The sequence below is a fragment of the Macrotis lagotis genome, chromosome 1 (genome assembly GCF_037893015.1).
Source record: "Macrotis lagotis isolate mMagLag1 chromosome 1, bilby.v1.9.chrom.fasta, whole genome shotgun sequence".
NCBI lineage: Eukaryota > Metazoa > Chordata > Mammalia > Peramelemorphia > Peramelidae > Macrotis > Macrotis lagotis.
In genome coordinates, this window is record NC_133658.1 from 153,299,207 (window position 1) to 153,314,980 (window position 15,774).

Genomic DNA, 15,774 nt, shown 5'->3' on the forward strand with positions numbered 1-15,774 from the left:
TATGATTATTAAAGCATAAAATACATTTTAAAATAATTATGCATATTTTATGTGGGATATTTTGCAAGAATTTAGAAAAGTGATCTTGCTTATAGGGCTTGATTAGGTGGTAAGGTAGATAGAACACCAGACCTAGATCAGGATCTGCCCTGAGAAACTACCAGTTGTCACTTCATCTATTTGCCTCAATTTCTTCATCTGTAAAATGAACTAGAAAAGAAAATAGCAAATTACTCCAAAACATTTTCAGAAAAACCCTTAAATAGGGCCATGAAGACCATCATGACTGAACAACGATAACAACAACAATCCAACAATACCTCAGTATTACCCTTCATAATAAATTTATTTCAGAGATTTTGTAGCATTTTAAATGAAGTCAGTTACAACTTGAAAAGTATTTTAGATAATATGATAATTCTACAAATTCAATTTCTGTGTTGTATTTAATTTGAACAAAGGTTTTGCAATATTTGACTTGACACCACACAGTCTTACATCTTATTTCTATGTTGAGTTTGCTTTTATTTTTTGATTTAAAACAAGAATAAGGTAACACTCAAATATATAGTGGAAAATGCAGAATTTTTTAAACTCTCTTGGTGAGAAATGGAAATTAATTTTAGTCATCCAGTCAATCACAAATGAATATCTAGTAGTTACAGTATAAAATATTTATTTTTCTACTAATGACAAGTGCTACATTGAATGTTAAATTTAATTAAATTATGCATTTAAAAGTTCAGTTCCATATATTGCTCATATATGAACTAACCCTTGTAAAGAAAATCACTTCAGATTTGCTTTTCTTTTCTAATACTGGCACAACTGGCTATACTCTCAGAGAAACCTTATTGAATAACTGACTATTGTTTGCCCTTGGTTCATTTGAAAATCTGTCACAGCAGAATATAGTAACAAAAGTAAAGGATAAGTTTAAACTGGAAAACAGCTTTAATACTACAATGAGAAGCATATCGAGACATTTTTGGCCATGGTAGATATAACAATTTGCTTTACTTGAAACAGGGATTCTGTTTTTTTTAATTGGAGGGAGGGGGAAGGGGGAGGAAATAAATTTTTTGTTGATTAAAATTTTTTAAGTTAAAACAAAAACAACAAACCTCCATTTGGCATGTAAAAAAGCCTTTTGTAAACTTGCCCCAGTCTACTGTTCTAACCTTCTATTTTACCCCTTTCTTACTTGCTTTTTCTCATTCAAGCTACTGTTTTCAATTCCACAATTTTGTTGGGGCTGTTTCCCCATTGTTAGAATAGCTTCTCTGCTTACCTCAACCTCTCAGCTTCGCTAGGTCCCTTCAAATTCAGCTCAAAAATCAGTTTTTACAGGAAAGCTTTCCTCATCCCTTAGCTGCTTATGTTAGTCATGTGCTTAGTAATCTTCAGTGGCTTTCCCCTGACCAATGAATTAAGTTCAGACTTTGTGCTTTTTTTTTCCAAGGGCCACCAAAATCTGGCATCACTGCCTTCCCAACTTGACCTCCTGACACCCCTCACTAGTGAAGCTGTAGTACTCTCACTTCTACTTCCCATAACCAACAGACCACGTGATGCTCTCCCATCTCCATGTCTTTCCTTCATGCTTTTCCCTATTTCTGAAACATTCTCCTGTTCCCAGGCCCTACCATACTTCACCTCAAATGCCATCTCCTCCAGGTAGTCTTCCCTCATATCCTGCTTTACTCATATTTTGTAAGTACTTATTAAATATTTGTGGAATAATGACTGATGAATGAATACTTTTGTGTGTGTGTGTGTGTGTGTGTGTGTGTGTGTGTATTTTTTTTTAAACCAGGGGTGGTATCTTCAAGTTCGTTGACTGAGACATGGAAAGTTTTGATACACTGAAACCTTTTTTATAATGATATTTACTCTGGTAGGGTTTCACTTGAAATTATATTGCAAACAAGATACATTAATAAGATTTATTACATAATTTTGATTTTGACCTATTTATGTTCACAAATTACTTTGTTAAAGAGAGTTCTGAATATTTTATCATAACTGCTGTTTTGTACCGGATGGGCCGATATTCTCTTTTGCTATTGTTGATAATAGAGAGATTAATAGTTCATCCCTTGTGTAGTTGAAGAAGAAGTTATTGACATTTCTTGGAGACAAGGTGAATAATGTGACATTTGTGAGCAGGGACAGGGAGGTTTCCTCCCATTCAGTAATATGACTTTTCTTAAAGAAGATATTGAGGGGCAGCTGGGTGGTGCAGTGGATGGAGCACTGACCCTGGAGTCAGGAGTGCCTAGTTCAAATTCGGCCTCAGATACTTAATAATTAGCTAGCTGTGTGGCCTTGGGCAAGCCACTTAACCCCATTGCCTTGAAAAATCTAAAAAAAAAAAAAGATGATATTGATAGGGTGTAAATTTAGTGATCTGAAGAACCTGACTGAGACACTAGCTTTAAGTTCTTGTGAGCTGATGAATCAGTACCCCGAATTTGATTCTATTGATGCTTCTCTAGGTCACAACATAGATGCAGAGCTAGAAAAGACTACAGAGGTTTTTAGTCCAGAAACACACTGTTGCAGCAGTCCCAAGTGCTGCTGATACCAGAGTAATGATTGGGAAATATTTAACAAAATACATAAAAAATACTGTAATTCAAAATAAATCAAAATACACTAGACCATTAATAATGTTCATATATGATTTTCTCAGTCAGTGTGTAGCTTGCAGAGATCCTCTGCATGGTTTAGTGGTCCCTCTGTGCCATTTGAGTTTGATCCCAGCTCTACTTAGTGACCAAGACTGAGAGAAGTGAAAAAATTTGCACTAATTATAGGTACTAAAGTGGCAGATCCAGGACAGGACACTTAATCTTCTGAATCCAGATATTCCACACTAGGCACCTTCTTCTGATTTGTATTAGTTTTACCAATTTCAGAGCATTTTTTAGCAAAATTTCTCATTTGGATTTTTTCATAATCTTGTAAGGTATAGAGTAGATGGAAATATTCTGAATTTACAGGTGAGGAAACTGCACCTCACAAAGAGTAAAGAATTTGTCCAAGTTTATACAATTATTAAATGATAGGAACTGAGTGAGACTGAACCCTAGCCTTCCTTGCTCTTATCTAGGGGGCCTACTGTTTATATTCCTTTGTGAGGATTTTTGTTTTATTTTATTTATTTATTTGGTTTTTGAAAAGCAGTGGTGTTAAGGGACTTGTCACAGCTAGGTAGTTAAGTGTGAGGTCTGATTTGAACTCAGATCCTCCTGACTCCAGGGCTGGTGCTCTATCCACTGTGCCACCTAGCTGCCCCTTTTTGTTTTATATTTAAAAGGCAATATTGGACTTCATTGGACTGTATCAAAAGTTAGACTGGAATATATTTGTAATTTTGGGTACAATTATAGCATTAAATCTAGCTAAAAGAAGATTTATTACAATGTTTTGTGCGAAAGGAAAGCTACAAGTAGGAAGGAACAACTGCTGTTGCCTTTGCATTTTCAAAAGGAGCTTACATTTGAACTTAGTTCTGTTTCATAGAAATAAGATGTAGGTATTTGGGTTTGAATTTGTATATTTACAGCTAAGACCTACTTGGATAGTTAAAAAGAGAAACAGGTATTATCAAATGCATTAATCTCAGTATTATCTTATAGTGTGTAAAGGCTAGTCATTTGTTCACTTAAAAACTTCCTTTTGCCTTGTTAAGAACCATTCCCTTATATTATTGATTGGGAATGATCCTTTACTAAATAAGGCAAAGTATAAATTTTACACATAATAAAATTGAAGTATGTTATCTTTTACCAGAGAGTATATGGCCTTGTGTGAATTAGAGAAGTCTTCTATTTACACTAATAATTATAAATAACAGTAAAGAGCATGAATGAAATCGTGATTCTATGTAACTTTTACTAGTCACTTTAGATTTTGATTGTCACTCCAACTCTCAAGTGTTTGATACACAGCCATCTGGTAAATTGTAAACATTGTGGTGAAAACTTTCTGCTCAGGTATTTAGGCTTCCTGTCAGCAGGCAAGTGAATCAAAGAACATACCTTTCTTCCCAATATTTTTAAATATAGAAACAAAATTATTTTATTAAGGTAACAGCATAAATATTTATTAGTCATTAAAATAGGTTTAAGTATCCACAAATAACTAGGTAGAAATGAATTCCAAACTCAGTAATTTTCAACTGTTATCAATTCTGTTATTCTGACCATAGTTCTTTGTTGAAACTTAGGTAGAAATACGCTTTACTAAATCAGACTATGGGTTTTTTTGGGGGGGGTTGTTTGTTTTTGGTTTGTATTGTTTTTGGCTTCTTCAAAGTTTCAAGACACTGACATAATCCAGTCCATTATCAAAACTCTGGTAACTTTCGTTCTTCATTGTTTGAAAAAAAAATGCCTAATCTCTGTGGATACGAGGCTCCTTTGTATTTACAAAGTATTTGGCAGAAACATGTTTTTTGTGCTCTCTTATTTCCCCTTTTTCATTATGACTTATCAAAAATGCAGTACAAGATCATGATGTTAGAATTGAAAGGTTCCTTAGAAGACATGAGTCCAATATTCTTATTTTACAGGTGAGGAAACTGAGTCACTTGCCTAAGGGCAAGTAGAAGCATCAGAAGTAGGACTGACTTTAAAGTCAAAGCTCTCCATATTATTCCAACACAGTGTATTCCTTTAATACTTATTGGGCCAGCATTTACCATCACCTACCCAAAGCTTTTTCCTTTCTATCTGATATTCAGAAATTTGCATATGATTAACAGGGGCCTCATCTTCTTTCCATCTCCTTTCCTCTTTGTTTTTGGCATTCCCTAGCTATGACTATTCCATTTCAAAGCTTTTTTTTTTGGTTTTTGCAAGGCAATGGGATTAAGTGACTTACCCAAGATCACACTGCTAGGTAATTATTAAATGTCTGAAGCTGGATTTGAACTCAGGTTCTCCTGACTCTAGGGTCGGTGCCCTATCCACTGTGCCACCTAGCTGCTCTTATATAAAGTGCTTCTTAATAACATTGTCTCATATTATCCCCTTTGAGGTAGGGTGGTGTAAGTAGTATTCCTCAAATTTTTATAGTCAAGGAAATGCAGGCTTACAGCCAGTTACTTTAAGCAAGGTAAAACAAGAAGTAGCTAATCCAGGACTTGTGCTTTATACTATGCCATGTTCCCTCTCAAGCATGTTTTTTGTAATCTAAGAAGCCTCTCTCTCCAGTTCCCAAGATGGTTGAGGGTTCCCTAAGGGAGGTATTATGCTTTCAGCCAGACAGTACGGATAGAGACAATATGACACAACCATTTGGCCCTCTCTTATGGCCTTTTCCCTGACTGAGACCATATTTTAACAGTTAAACAACTAGGTACAGAGAATATAAATACTACTGTACTTATTTAAGAATTAAAAAAAAAGATATCAAAGGAGCAATGAATCTTTAAGTATCCTACTTTTAACAAGATGTTTGCTCATATTTGAAATACCATTCTGTCAGTGTTGCCAAAAGCACATACAATTGGAACAACCTATTTACTTCTTGATTAACTCTCAATATCTTCCAGTTGAGAGGTGCTCGTTTGGACTGAGACAAATCAAGTACATCCCCTCCGGTCTAAAGGTATCCCTGTCCTTGAAGACCCCTCTGAATGGGAGGGAAGGCTTCAGGGACATAGAAAGCAAAGCCTTCGTGCATCTTTCAGACTTCAAGATTCTCCTTCCCTGTTCCAGAATACACACCGTTGTGGATATTAAAGTCTATTAAAGTGGTTGTATGTTCATTTTAATGTGCCTTTCTGAAATACCTACTATGAATGACACACCCTGCTAAGTGCAGACGATGCAAAGACAAAAGACAGTTTATATTTACTTTATGTCAAGTTTTGATGATCTGCTTTCTCTTCATTGGGAGTTAATGTTACTGGTTACGTCCTTTTGATTATTCTTTTTTTTTTCATAAATCAAAGAAATATCACCAGGTTGTTTTTATGTCTTAGTGGATATCTTTACCTAGTTTTGTGCCACAAGAGGGTGCTCATGCCATGTTCCCATCAGTTCTGTGTAAGTATGTCATAGGTTATGTATTTAGGGCTGGAAGAAACCTTAGAGGGATCCTGGGCCTGGCCTTCCATTTCACAAGTGAGAAAATAGGCACAGGAAGGCTAAGGGGCTTGCTGGAGGTCCCACAGGAAGTCTAGGATCCAAACCCAGAATCTGTGCCTCCAAAACCAGAACCTTCCTACTCTACCTAGCTTCAGTGTGGTTCAGGACAGTTCGTGTAACATGTAATTAATAGTTAATTTAACTTCCTTTAAGAGAAACTTTGGCAAAGGTAATCTGTTATTTTGATATTGAATATATAAACCTCTGTCAAAAATTAGAGCTATTAGAGCTATATTGTTGAGAACAAAAAATAGGTTGAAAAAGCAGTATTATGAAATACTTCATATCAAAATAAATTTTTAAGCAAAAAAGACTGATAGCATAATTGAATGGAAAAAACAGTTCTTAGCAGAAAAGTCCAGACTGGAATTAAAGAACAGAGAAGAAAGGTGTCTGCACTTGCTGCTCATAAATTTGAATCACTCTTCTAATCATATAATGTTCCCGTTTGTTAAGGTCACTCTGCTCATATTATAAGGCACCATTTCCCTCTGATTCTACTGAAATGCTGATTTTAGACTGACTGACTTCCCATAATTGTCATTATACCTGTTTCTACAGTAGAGACAAACCTAACTGAAAAAAAGAGGTATGTCTCCTGAGTGATATTTGGCAATAAAATAGTAGTAGGTTAGGACTAAGTCTTGGGAGCTCAAAGAAACTGAATACCTTCTTGATAATTAATACATTGATATATTGAATCTGTTATTGAATTATGTTATGCCAATAAAAGATAACAGATTATAGGCTTCAATGGTATTTTTTTGATTGGCCAAAAAAAATAATTAAAAATTCACAGCTAGAATACCTTTGTAAAATTTTGAGCCAATTGTTCCTGGGAACTCAATGTAGAAAAATTTCAGATCACTGAATGCAAATTGTCTCATTTGCTGTATTCATATTTTTACTTCTTACTCTTTATCTACTTTTGTGATTTTTTAAACTAATACTTATTACATATATAGGTCCCTGGGTAAAGGGACCCTTACCCTTCCTTGCCCCCTATCTTCTAATCCCAGATCTATATTTTTGCAAGGCAGGACTTGAAATTTCATTCTTTTTCAAAAGAGATAATTATTTTCTGCTAATTATAATATACTTTCTGAGACTTTCTATTTCTTGGTAATTATACTATCTAAACTTACAAGGTTTTTGAGTCAAATAATAAGATCACAGTGAGAAAAGACATTCTTCTAAAATAAAATTAATTTAATTTACAGCTGAGTTGTGAAAGTTGTGAAGTATTAGTAGTAAGATTTATTTATCTAAGAACTAACTTTGTAATTTATATATTTATATGTGTGTGTTCATAAAATGTAGCCTATATGTTAAGTGAATATCCCAGAAATGGTAGGAACCAGCAAGTTTTAGTGCTACATTTGCCAGTAGTTTACTTTGGGACTCTAGATGAGGGACAGCCTTCCTTAGCTACATTTTTTTTATTTTTTATTTTTTTAGGTTTAATTATATATTTCATTCTAAAGGATAAAGAGTAATGTAAATATTTTCTTTATATTGTTCATTATAAATCTCCAAATATTAATTTATTATAATGTAACAGCATTTATAAATTATTATGCTCTTAAAGTTTTATATGAATGAGATCCCATAGCTTAGTAATGATGAAGCTCATTGAACTTTTCTATCTTTACTTTAGATTTTTCAAACAACAAGGAGGAAAAATCCTTTAGCCTTGAAGAGAAGTCCAAGTCTTCAAAAAGACGTGTTCACTATACAAAATTTACAAAGGGTAAGAATAAACATCTTGTATCATTGATGACAATGTATAATCTGAATATCACAGGATTGTTATAGGTGACTCGGAAGTCTGACAAAGTAAGATGCAGTTCAGAGTATTACTTTTTGGGCAAAGACATTGTCAAATTGAAATAATCCAGTGGCAGCCAGAATAGCAAGAAGACTAGAAACTGGGTCATCTTAGAATCAAACATCTGTCAAAGGAATTGGTTAAATTTGGCCAAAAAAAGATGACCTATGGGGGTGAGGGAGTCTTTGAAAAGCTATTCTATGAAAGTGAAGTTATGCCTTTTATTTTGCTTGACCCCAGCAGATGGGCATAAAGAAGGAGAACCAGATTTTACCTACATTAAGAAAATTCTTCCTAAACTGCTTTGGAAGGTAGTGGGTTCTCCTTTGGAGGGCTTTGGGTAGAAGTTCAGTGTTTGACCTGTTGTAGATGGGATTTCTATTCCATTCTAGATGATCTCGGATGTCCCTTCTATGGTTCTGATAACATTTAAGAGTCTTTGTCTTAGTCTGTTGATTCAAGTGAGTGACTTTGTTCATACAAGTCACAGAATTATTGAGCATAAAAACTGTTTCTTCCCATTTAATTTCATTTGTTTTTAGAAATGAATAATTTCATTAAATCAATCTTAGACCCCCAAAAAAGTCATTAAAAAATTAGGAGGTGAGAAGACTTGATCTAATTGTTTCACTGTGGCATTCTTTCAAATATTCCAAGAATTCATGTGTTCCACACATAAATTATTCATAAATATAAATAAAGATTGGAAAATTGCCCAGTACCTTTCATAAGGCAAATATGGTACCAGATGTAAAATCAGATAGAGATGACACTAAAACCAAAAATTATTAACCAATTTTTTTGATAAATATAGATGCAAAAAGATTAAATAAAATATCAATCAGGAGAATAAAGCACTACATCATGAAGGACATGATTCATCATGACCCAGAAAAGTTTTTATCAAACATACAAGGCTGCTTTCAGTATCAGAGATTACTATCAATCCCTTAAAATAAATGTATCAGGGCAGCTAGGTAGCTCAGTGCATAGAGCACCGACCCTGGAGTCGGGAGTACCTGAGTTCAGATCTGGCCTCAGACACTTAATAATTAGCTAGCTGTGTGGCCTTGGGCAAGCCACTTAACTCCACTGCCTTGGGAAAAAAAAAAATCTTAAAACATATGTATCCAAAATTGTTTTTTAAAAGCTGATCTCTATAGATGTTCTTGATAAAAAAAAATACTAAAGTGAAGAGATAAGATGATTTTTCCTCAACGTAATTATAAATGTATACCTTATGCTTAAGTTTTTGGAGAGGAATGTTATAAGTTGAGTTGAGTCACTGTCTCTCCTCTGCCATCTTGGCTTTACCTCTTCCTATTTAATTTTTTAAAAAATAATGATTATAAATTTAATAATAAACAATTATAAATGTATTTTGATATCTTTTCATTGATATCTTTTGTTTGTTTGTTATTTAGATTTTCTCTGTGTGTTTCCCTTATCCCTTCCAAAGAGCCATGCTTTAAATTTTCAAAAGAAAGGAAAAAAAAATCTATAAAACTTATAAAACACTTCAGAAAAGTCTGTTATTATATAGTGTTCCACACCAATGATCATTGATTGATGCAAAGAAAGGAGAAAAGTTATCTTTTCATCTCTCTTCTTTGAGACCAAGCTTAGTAATCATAATTTCAAATTTTGCCTGTTTCCTCATTCAATTTTTTAAAACATGTATAATGCCTTTTCATAAGTCATTTCTTAATTTTTAAGTAGTATTTTGTGGAGATAATTTTCTGTTATCGTAAAGAGAATTCATCTCTTTGTAAAACCTAGAAGTATTTTAATTGTCTTGGAAGTTTCAGTAAAAATGACCTTACCTGTCTTTTATCACAGTATATTTTTGAAACCATGACTTCGAAACTTCAATAATTAGAAATACCATCTTTTTTTCCTATATATGTATATATATATATATATATATATATATATATATATATATATATATATGTATGTATGTATGTATGTATTGATAATTGAATTCCTATGATGCTGTACTTCACCACTAGATGGTAGACCCACAATGAGAAGTTGAAATCCTGGCTTTGTAAGGCTCATATCTGAATACCAGAAGTGGAAATTAGCTGTCAAAACTAAGGCATGACGAAATGGTAACATAAGAGGCAGAAAAGTGCCTTTGAGTGAGGAGAGGTGGAGAAGCAAGGGCTGTTGATTACATTTCCTTTATGTGATACCTGAAGAATAGCTTCTTTGGAGAAAGGACCAGCAATCCCTGCCAGTAGCCAACCAAATGTGACCCACAGGACAGGCAAGGCCACCCATTCAAGGTGGTGTGCCTAGCCTCTTTCAGGTGGCTTGAACCGCTTTCATTACCACCAGTGATGGAGGTAGCCCAGGTCCATGAACATAGGAACCTTGGAAACAGCAAAGCTTGCAACCCAGTGCCCTTAATTGTCATCCTGGGAAGCCACTCCTGTGGAGACTTTGCCTGGCACTTGCTTCTATAGGTGCTAAAGCCACAGCTTAGTCCTGGAAAGCAAAGTCCTTGGTATTGCACCAGAAATATAGTTTATTAATAATAATTGACATTAATGAAGAAACATTAACATCTGCTTTGTTGTTGCTCTGTAAGGATCTCTGAACCTGGCTGTGCCACTGACTTGCTATATAATTTTAGTCAAATGTTTAATTTTTTCAAGAATGTGAATTCTCAGAGTGTTTGAACCATTTTTTTCCTGATAGTAATTCTGTGAAAGTAAATAATTCACCTTGCCCACTCTTGGGCAAGATTAATGGTAGTTATCCCCACTTCATAGACAAAGAAACTAACAAAAACCAGGAAGACTGTGAATAGTAGGAAAAACAACTTTTAACAAAACTTTCATGCTGTTTTGCCTTAGTGAATTGGTTTCTCACATATGCATATACATAATTTTATATAAGTATAGTTTATAGCCCTAAATTTTTAAATGCTTTTTTGTCATACTCTTAGGGCTTATATGAATGATAGGTGGTTTACTGAGCTAGGTTTGTTTGCTTGTTTGCTTGCTTTGAGGCAGTAGGGTTGAGTAACTTGTCCTGGTAAGAATCTGAGACCAGATTTAAACTTAGATCTTCCTGACTTAAGGGCCACTGTGCCAACTAGCTGCCCAGATAGTTGTTGGGGGTTTTTTAAGCAATCATTTCACAGGTTAAAAAAAATCTTTTTCAAAAAGTAATCCCAATGTGGAGAAATAAGTGTGTCAGCATGGACATACTCTGTCTGTCCACAAGTGACAGAAAAACTTTATTTGTATGTGTGGAGGGGGGTTGGAAGATATAGAAGAAAAAAAAAGATTTCTTTTATATAAGCAGTGTGATAAGTGTGTTTATAAATGAGATTAGAATGGCAATTAATTTTTGTGACAGTTTAGACTGTTTTGCTTCTGAGAAAAGGAAAGTAACCATGAAATATTTTTATAGGTTAAGTATGTAGCCTGCTTATCCTGCTTCTGAAACTTAATACCAATACGACCTAGGGCAAATCATTTAACCTACCTAGTGCTGATTTCCTCAATTGTGAAATAAAAGGTTACATCAGTGCTATTAAACTCAAATAGAAATGATCTTTATATTTTGTGTATTATATCTATTAATATATTAAAATATCATTATAGTAATATATTAAAATTTTTAAAAATATTTCCCAGTTACAATTTAATCTGATTCAGGGCATGCTCAGGAGTTGTGAGGGCCTCAGTGTGACACCTCTGGGTTAATAGCTGCTGAGATTTCTTCTAACTCTTATCTTCTCATTTTCATAGCAATATGAATTCTTCTCCATTCTTTAAATAGAATTTTACATTATCTAATTTTTTAACACTTGATTTTTCCACAGTAACTTTTCAGATTTTATTTAATTAATTTTTAAAATAATATGAACTATCCCACTTTTTAAGAAAGACTGCATCTGAATGACCTTGTAGTAAGGGAGCTCCTGGTACAAATTCTGCCTCCCACACTGACTTGCTGAATATAATAGTAAATCCTTAAGTACCTCCTTCACAGGATGATTATGAGGCTCAATTGAGGTAATAATTAAAGTACTTTGCCTACTTTAATGCACTATAGAAATGTTAGCTATCTTGCTGTCTTCATTCATCTTTCTTTGAACCCCCCCCCACTCATGTTCATTCATCTTATTATTCTTGATGTGCTGGGGTGGGGGGTTGTTGGGGTTTTTGGGGGGGGGGATTCTTGCAAAGCAATGGGGTTAAGTAACTTGCCCCAGCTAGGCTAGGCAATTATTAAGTTTCTGAGGCTGGATTTGAACTCAGGTACTCCTGACTCCAGGGCTCTATCCACTGTGCCACCTAGCCGCCTTGATATGCTGGTTTTTAAAGCTAGTATTTTAATATAACATTTATTTTCCTTTGTCATAGCATCTCTGCCCCTTGCTTATTTTCTTAAACAAAGTGTAGTAATTCCTCAGTTATTCACATTGTTGGAGAAACTGAATATCCAGTTTCTACTTGAGTGAATTTTCTAGATAATTGAAGCTCATCTAAACATTTAAAGCTATATAGTTTTAACCACTTTCAATCCAAGCTTTTCTAAAATGTATTACACTTTAACTTGCTTTATTTTCTTTAAAAAAATCTTTTATTTATACCTTTTACTTTTATATTGCTTTAATTTCTGAACATATTGCTTCTCACCTCTTCTCCCCATCCACCCAGCTTCTTTCCTTCTCCTGTAACAAGATAAAGAGCATATTTTAGCAAAACTAACCACCATATGGTCTGTATTTGATAAGTGTACATGTTTTACACAAATATTTCCTCATCTCTATTAAGAAGGGAAGGACACATATTTTCTCAACTCTTCTCTGGGGGGCAAGTTTAAACAATATAATTAAGCTAATTTTAGTTTTTTCTCTTTGTTGTAGTCATTATATTGTTTTCCTGGTTTTGCTAACTCCACTTTGTATCAGTTTGACTTTCTATATTTGTCTTTTTTCATATTCATTGTTTCTTCAGATGTAGTAGTAGTCCATTACACTGATGAGATGAATTTCATCAAAGGATCAAAGTTCTGTTAGAAGAATTCACCCCCCAAACTGTAGAAACAATTGAATCCTCACTGCACAGTTTAAGATGGGTTTTCCATAGATTTTAAGATTTATTTTTGATCTGCATTGTATTTACATCCTGACTTCTTGTTTGAGAAATGTGACCCATAACTACAAGCAGTCTTCCATTATGCAAGGTAATTAATCTTTTTTTAAAGATCAATTCCTCTTTTTGAAATATTTTATTTATTTTGAATTTTATAATTTTTCCCCTAATCTTGCTTCCCACCCCCCCACAGAAGGCAGTCTGTTAGTTTTTACATTGTTTCCATGGTATGCATTGATCTAAGTTGAATGTGATGAGAGAGAAATCATATCCTTAAGGAACAAACATAAAGTATGAGATATAGCAGAATTACATAATAAGATAACAGGTTTTTTTTAAATTAATGGTAATAGTTTTTGGTCTTTGTTCAAACTCCACAGTTCTCTCTCTCAAGATACAGATGGCATTCTCTTTTGCAGATCCCAAAATTATGCCTGATTGTTGCCCTGTTGGTATGAGCAAGTCCATTAAGGTTGATCATCACTCCCATGTTGCTGTTAGAGAGTACAGTGTTCTTCTGGTTCTACTAATCTCTCTCAGCATTAGTTCATGCAAATCATTGCAGGATTTCCTGAATTCCCATCCTTCCTGGTTTATAAAATTGAACAATAGATTTCCATCACATACATAATACCACAGTTTATTCAGCCATTCCCCAGTTGATGGGCATTCACTCAATTTCCAATTCTTTGCCACCACAAACAGAGCTGCTATGAATATTTTTGTACAAGTGATGTTATTACCCTTTTTCATTATCTCTTCATGGTATAGATCCAGTAGTGGTATTGCTAAATCAAAGGGTATGCACATTTTTGTTGCCTTTTGGGTATAATTCCAAATTGCTCTCCAGAAAGGTTGGATGAGTTCATAGCTCCAACAATGTATTAATGTACCAGATTTCCCACATCCCTTCCAATATTGATCATTGTCCTTTCTGGCCAGTCTGAGAGGTGTGAGGTGGTACCTTGGAGATGCTTTAATTTGCATTTCTTTAATAGGTAATGATTTAGAGCAATTTTTCATATAACTATGTATCGCTTTGATTTCCTCATCTGTAAATTGCCTTTGCATATTCTTTGACCATTTGTCAGTTGGGGATTGGCTTGTCTTTTTTTTTTTTTAAATTGACTCAGGGTTGGCTAGGTGGCGCAATGGATAGAGCACCAGCCCTGGAGTCAGGAATACCTGAGTTCAAATCTGGCCTCAGACACTTAATAATTACCTAGCTGTGTGGCCTTGGGCAAGCCTCTTAACCTCATTTGCTTTGCAAAAACTTAAAAAAAATTGACTCAGTTCTCTGTATATTTTAGAAATGAGTCCTCTGTCAGAAATACTAATCATAAAAATTGTTTCCCAATTTACTACATTTCTTTTGATCTTGGTTTACAGTGGTTTTGTCTGTGCAAAAGCTTTTTAATTTAATGTAATCAAAATTGTCTAGTTTATTTTTAATGGTGTTCTCCATGTCTTCCTTGGTCATAAACTGCTTCCCTTTCCATAGATCTGACAGGTAAACTATTCCTTGATCATCTCCTAGCTTGCTTATAATATTAATTTTTATGTCTAGTTCCTGTATCCACCTGTGAGGTGTTAGTCTAATCCAAGTTTCTGCCATACTAACTTGCAATTTTCCCAACAGTTTTTAGTTGGTCTCTTTGGGTTTATCCAGCAGCAGATTATTACAATCAGTTATTACTATTGCACTTAGTCTATTCCACTGATCCACCACTCTATTTCTTAGCCAATACCAGAAAGTTTTGATGATTGATGCTTTATAATATAATTTTAAATTTGTTTGGGCTTTTTTTTCATTACATCCCTGGAGATTCTTGACTTTTTATTTCTCCATATGAATTTACTTAACAATTTTTTCTAACTCATTAATTTTTTGGAATTTTGATTGGTAGGGAATTAAACAAATAGTTTAATTTTGGTAGAATTGTCATTTTTATTATATTTGCTTGGCCTATCCATAAGCAGTTGACATTTTCCTAGTTATTTAAATCTGATTTTATTTGTGTGAGAAGTGTTTTGTAATTGTTTTCAAAAAGTTTCTGTGTCTTCCTTAACTGGTAGATTCCCAGGTATTTTATATTGTCTGAAGTTACTTTGAATGGAATTTCTCTTTCTAGCTCTTTATGCTGCTTTGTTAGTGCTATTCATATATAAAACTGTTAAGGATTTATGAGACTTTATATTATATCCTGTGACCTTGCTAAAGTTGCATTATTTCTAGTAGTTTTTAAGATTATTTTTTGGGGTTCTTTAGGTACACCATCATCTCACAGAGTGAGAGTTTTCTCTCTTCCTTCCCTATTTTAATTCCTTCAATTTCTTTTTCTTCTCTTATTGCTGAAGCTAACATTTCTAATACAATATTGAATAGTAGTCGTGATAATGGGCATCCTTGTTTCACCCCTGATCTTACTGGGAATGCTTCAAGCCTATCCGCATTGCATATAATGCTTGTTGATGGTTTCAGATAGATACTGCTTATTATTGTAAGGAACAAACCATTTATTCCTACACTATCTAGTGTTTTTAGTAGGAATGGATGCTGTATTTTGTCAAAAGCTTTTTCAGCATCTATTGATGTAATCATATGATTTCTGATAGGTTTGTTATTGATATAATTAATCATACTGACAGTTTTCCTAATATTGAA

The 15,774-nt window shown here is 34.0% G+C and overlaps 1 protein-coding gene across 3 annotated transcripts in view; it reads left to right on the top strand.

Annotated features, from left to right (window-relative positions):
- Window positions 1-15,774, top strand: part of PINX1 (PIN2 (TERF1) interacting telomerase inhibitor 1) — a 119,375-nt gene that overhangs the window by 20,229 nt on the left and 83,372 nt on the right. For all 3 annotated transcript variants that reach the window (XM_074209178.1, XM_074209179.1, XM_074209180.1), the window contains one exon: window positions 7,819-7,911. In XM_074209178.1, the coding sequence (XP_074065279.1) occupies window positions 7,819-7,911 (93 nt within the window). The remainder of the gene's footprint in view (window positions 1-7,818; window positions 7,912-15,774) is intronic.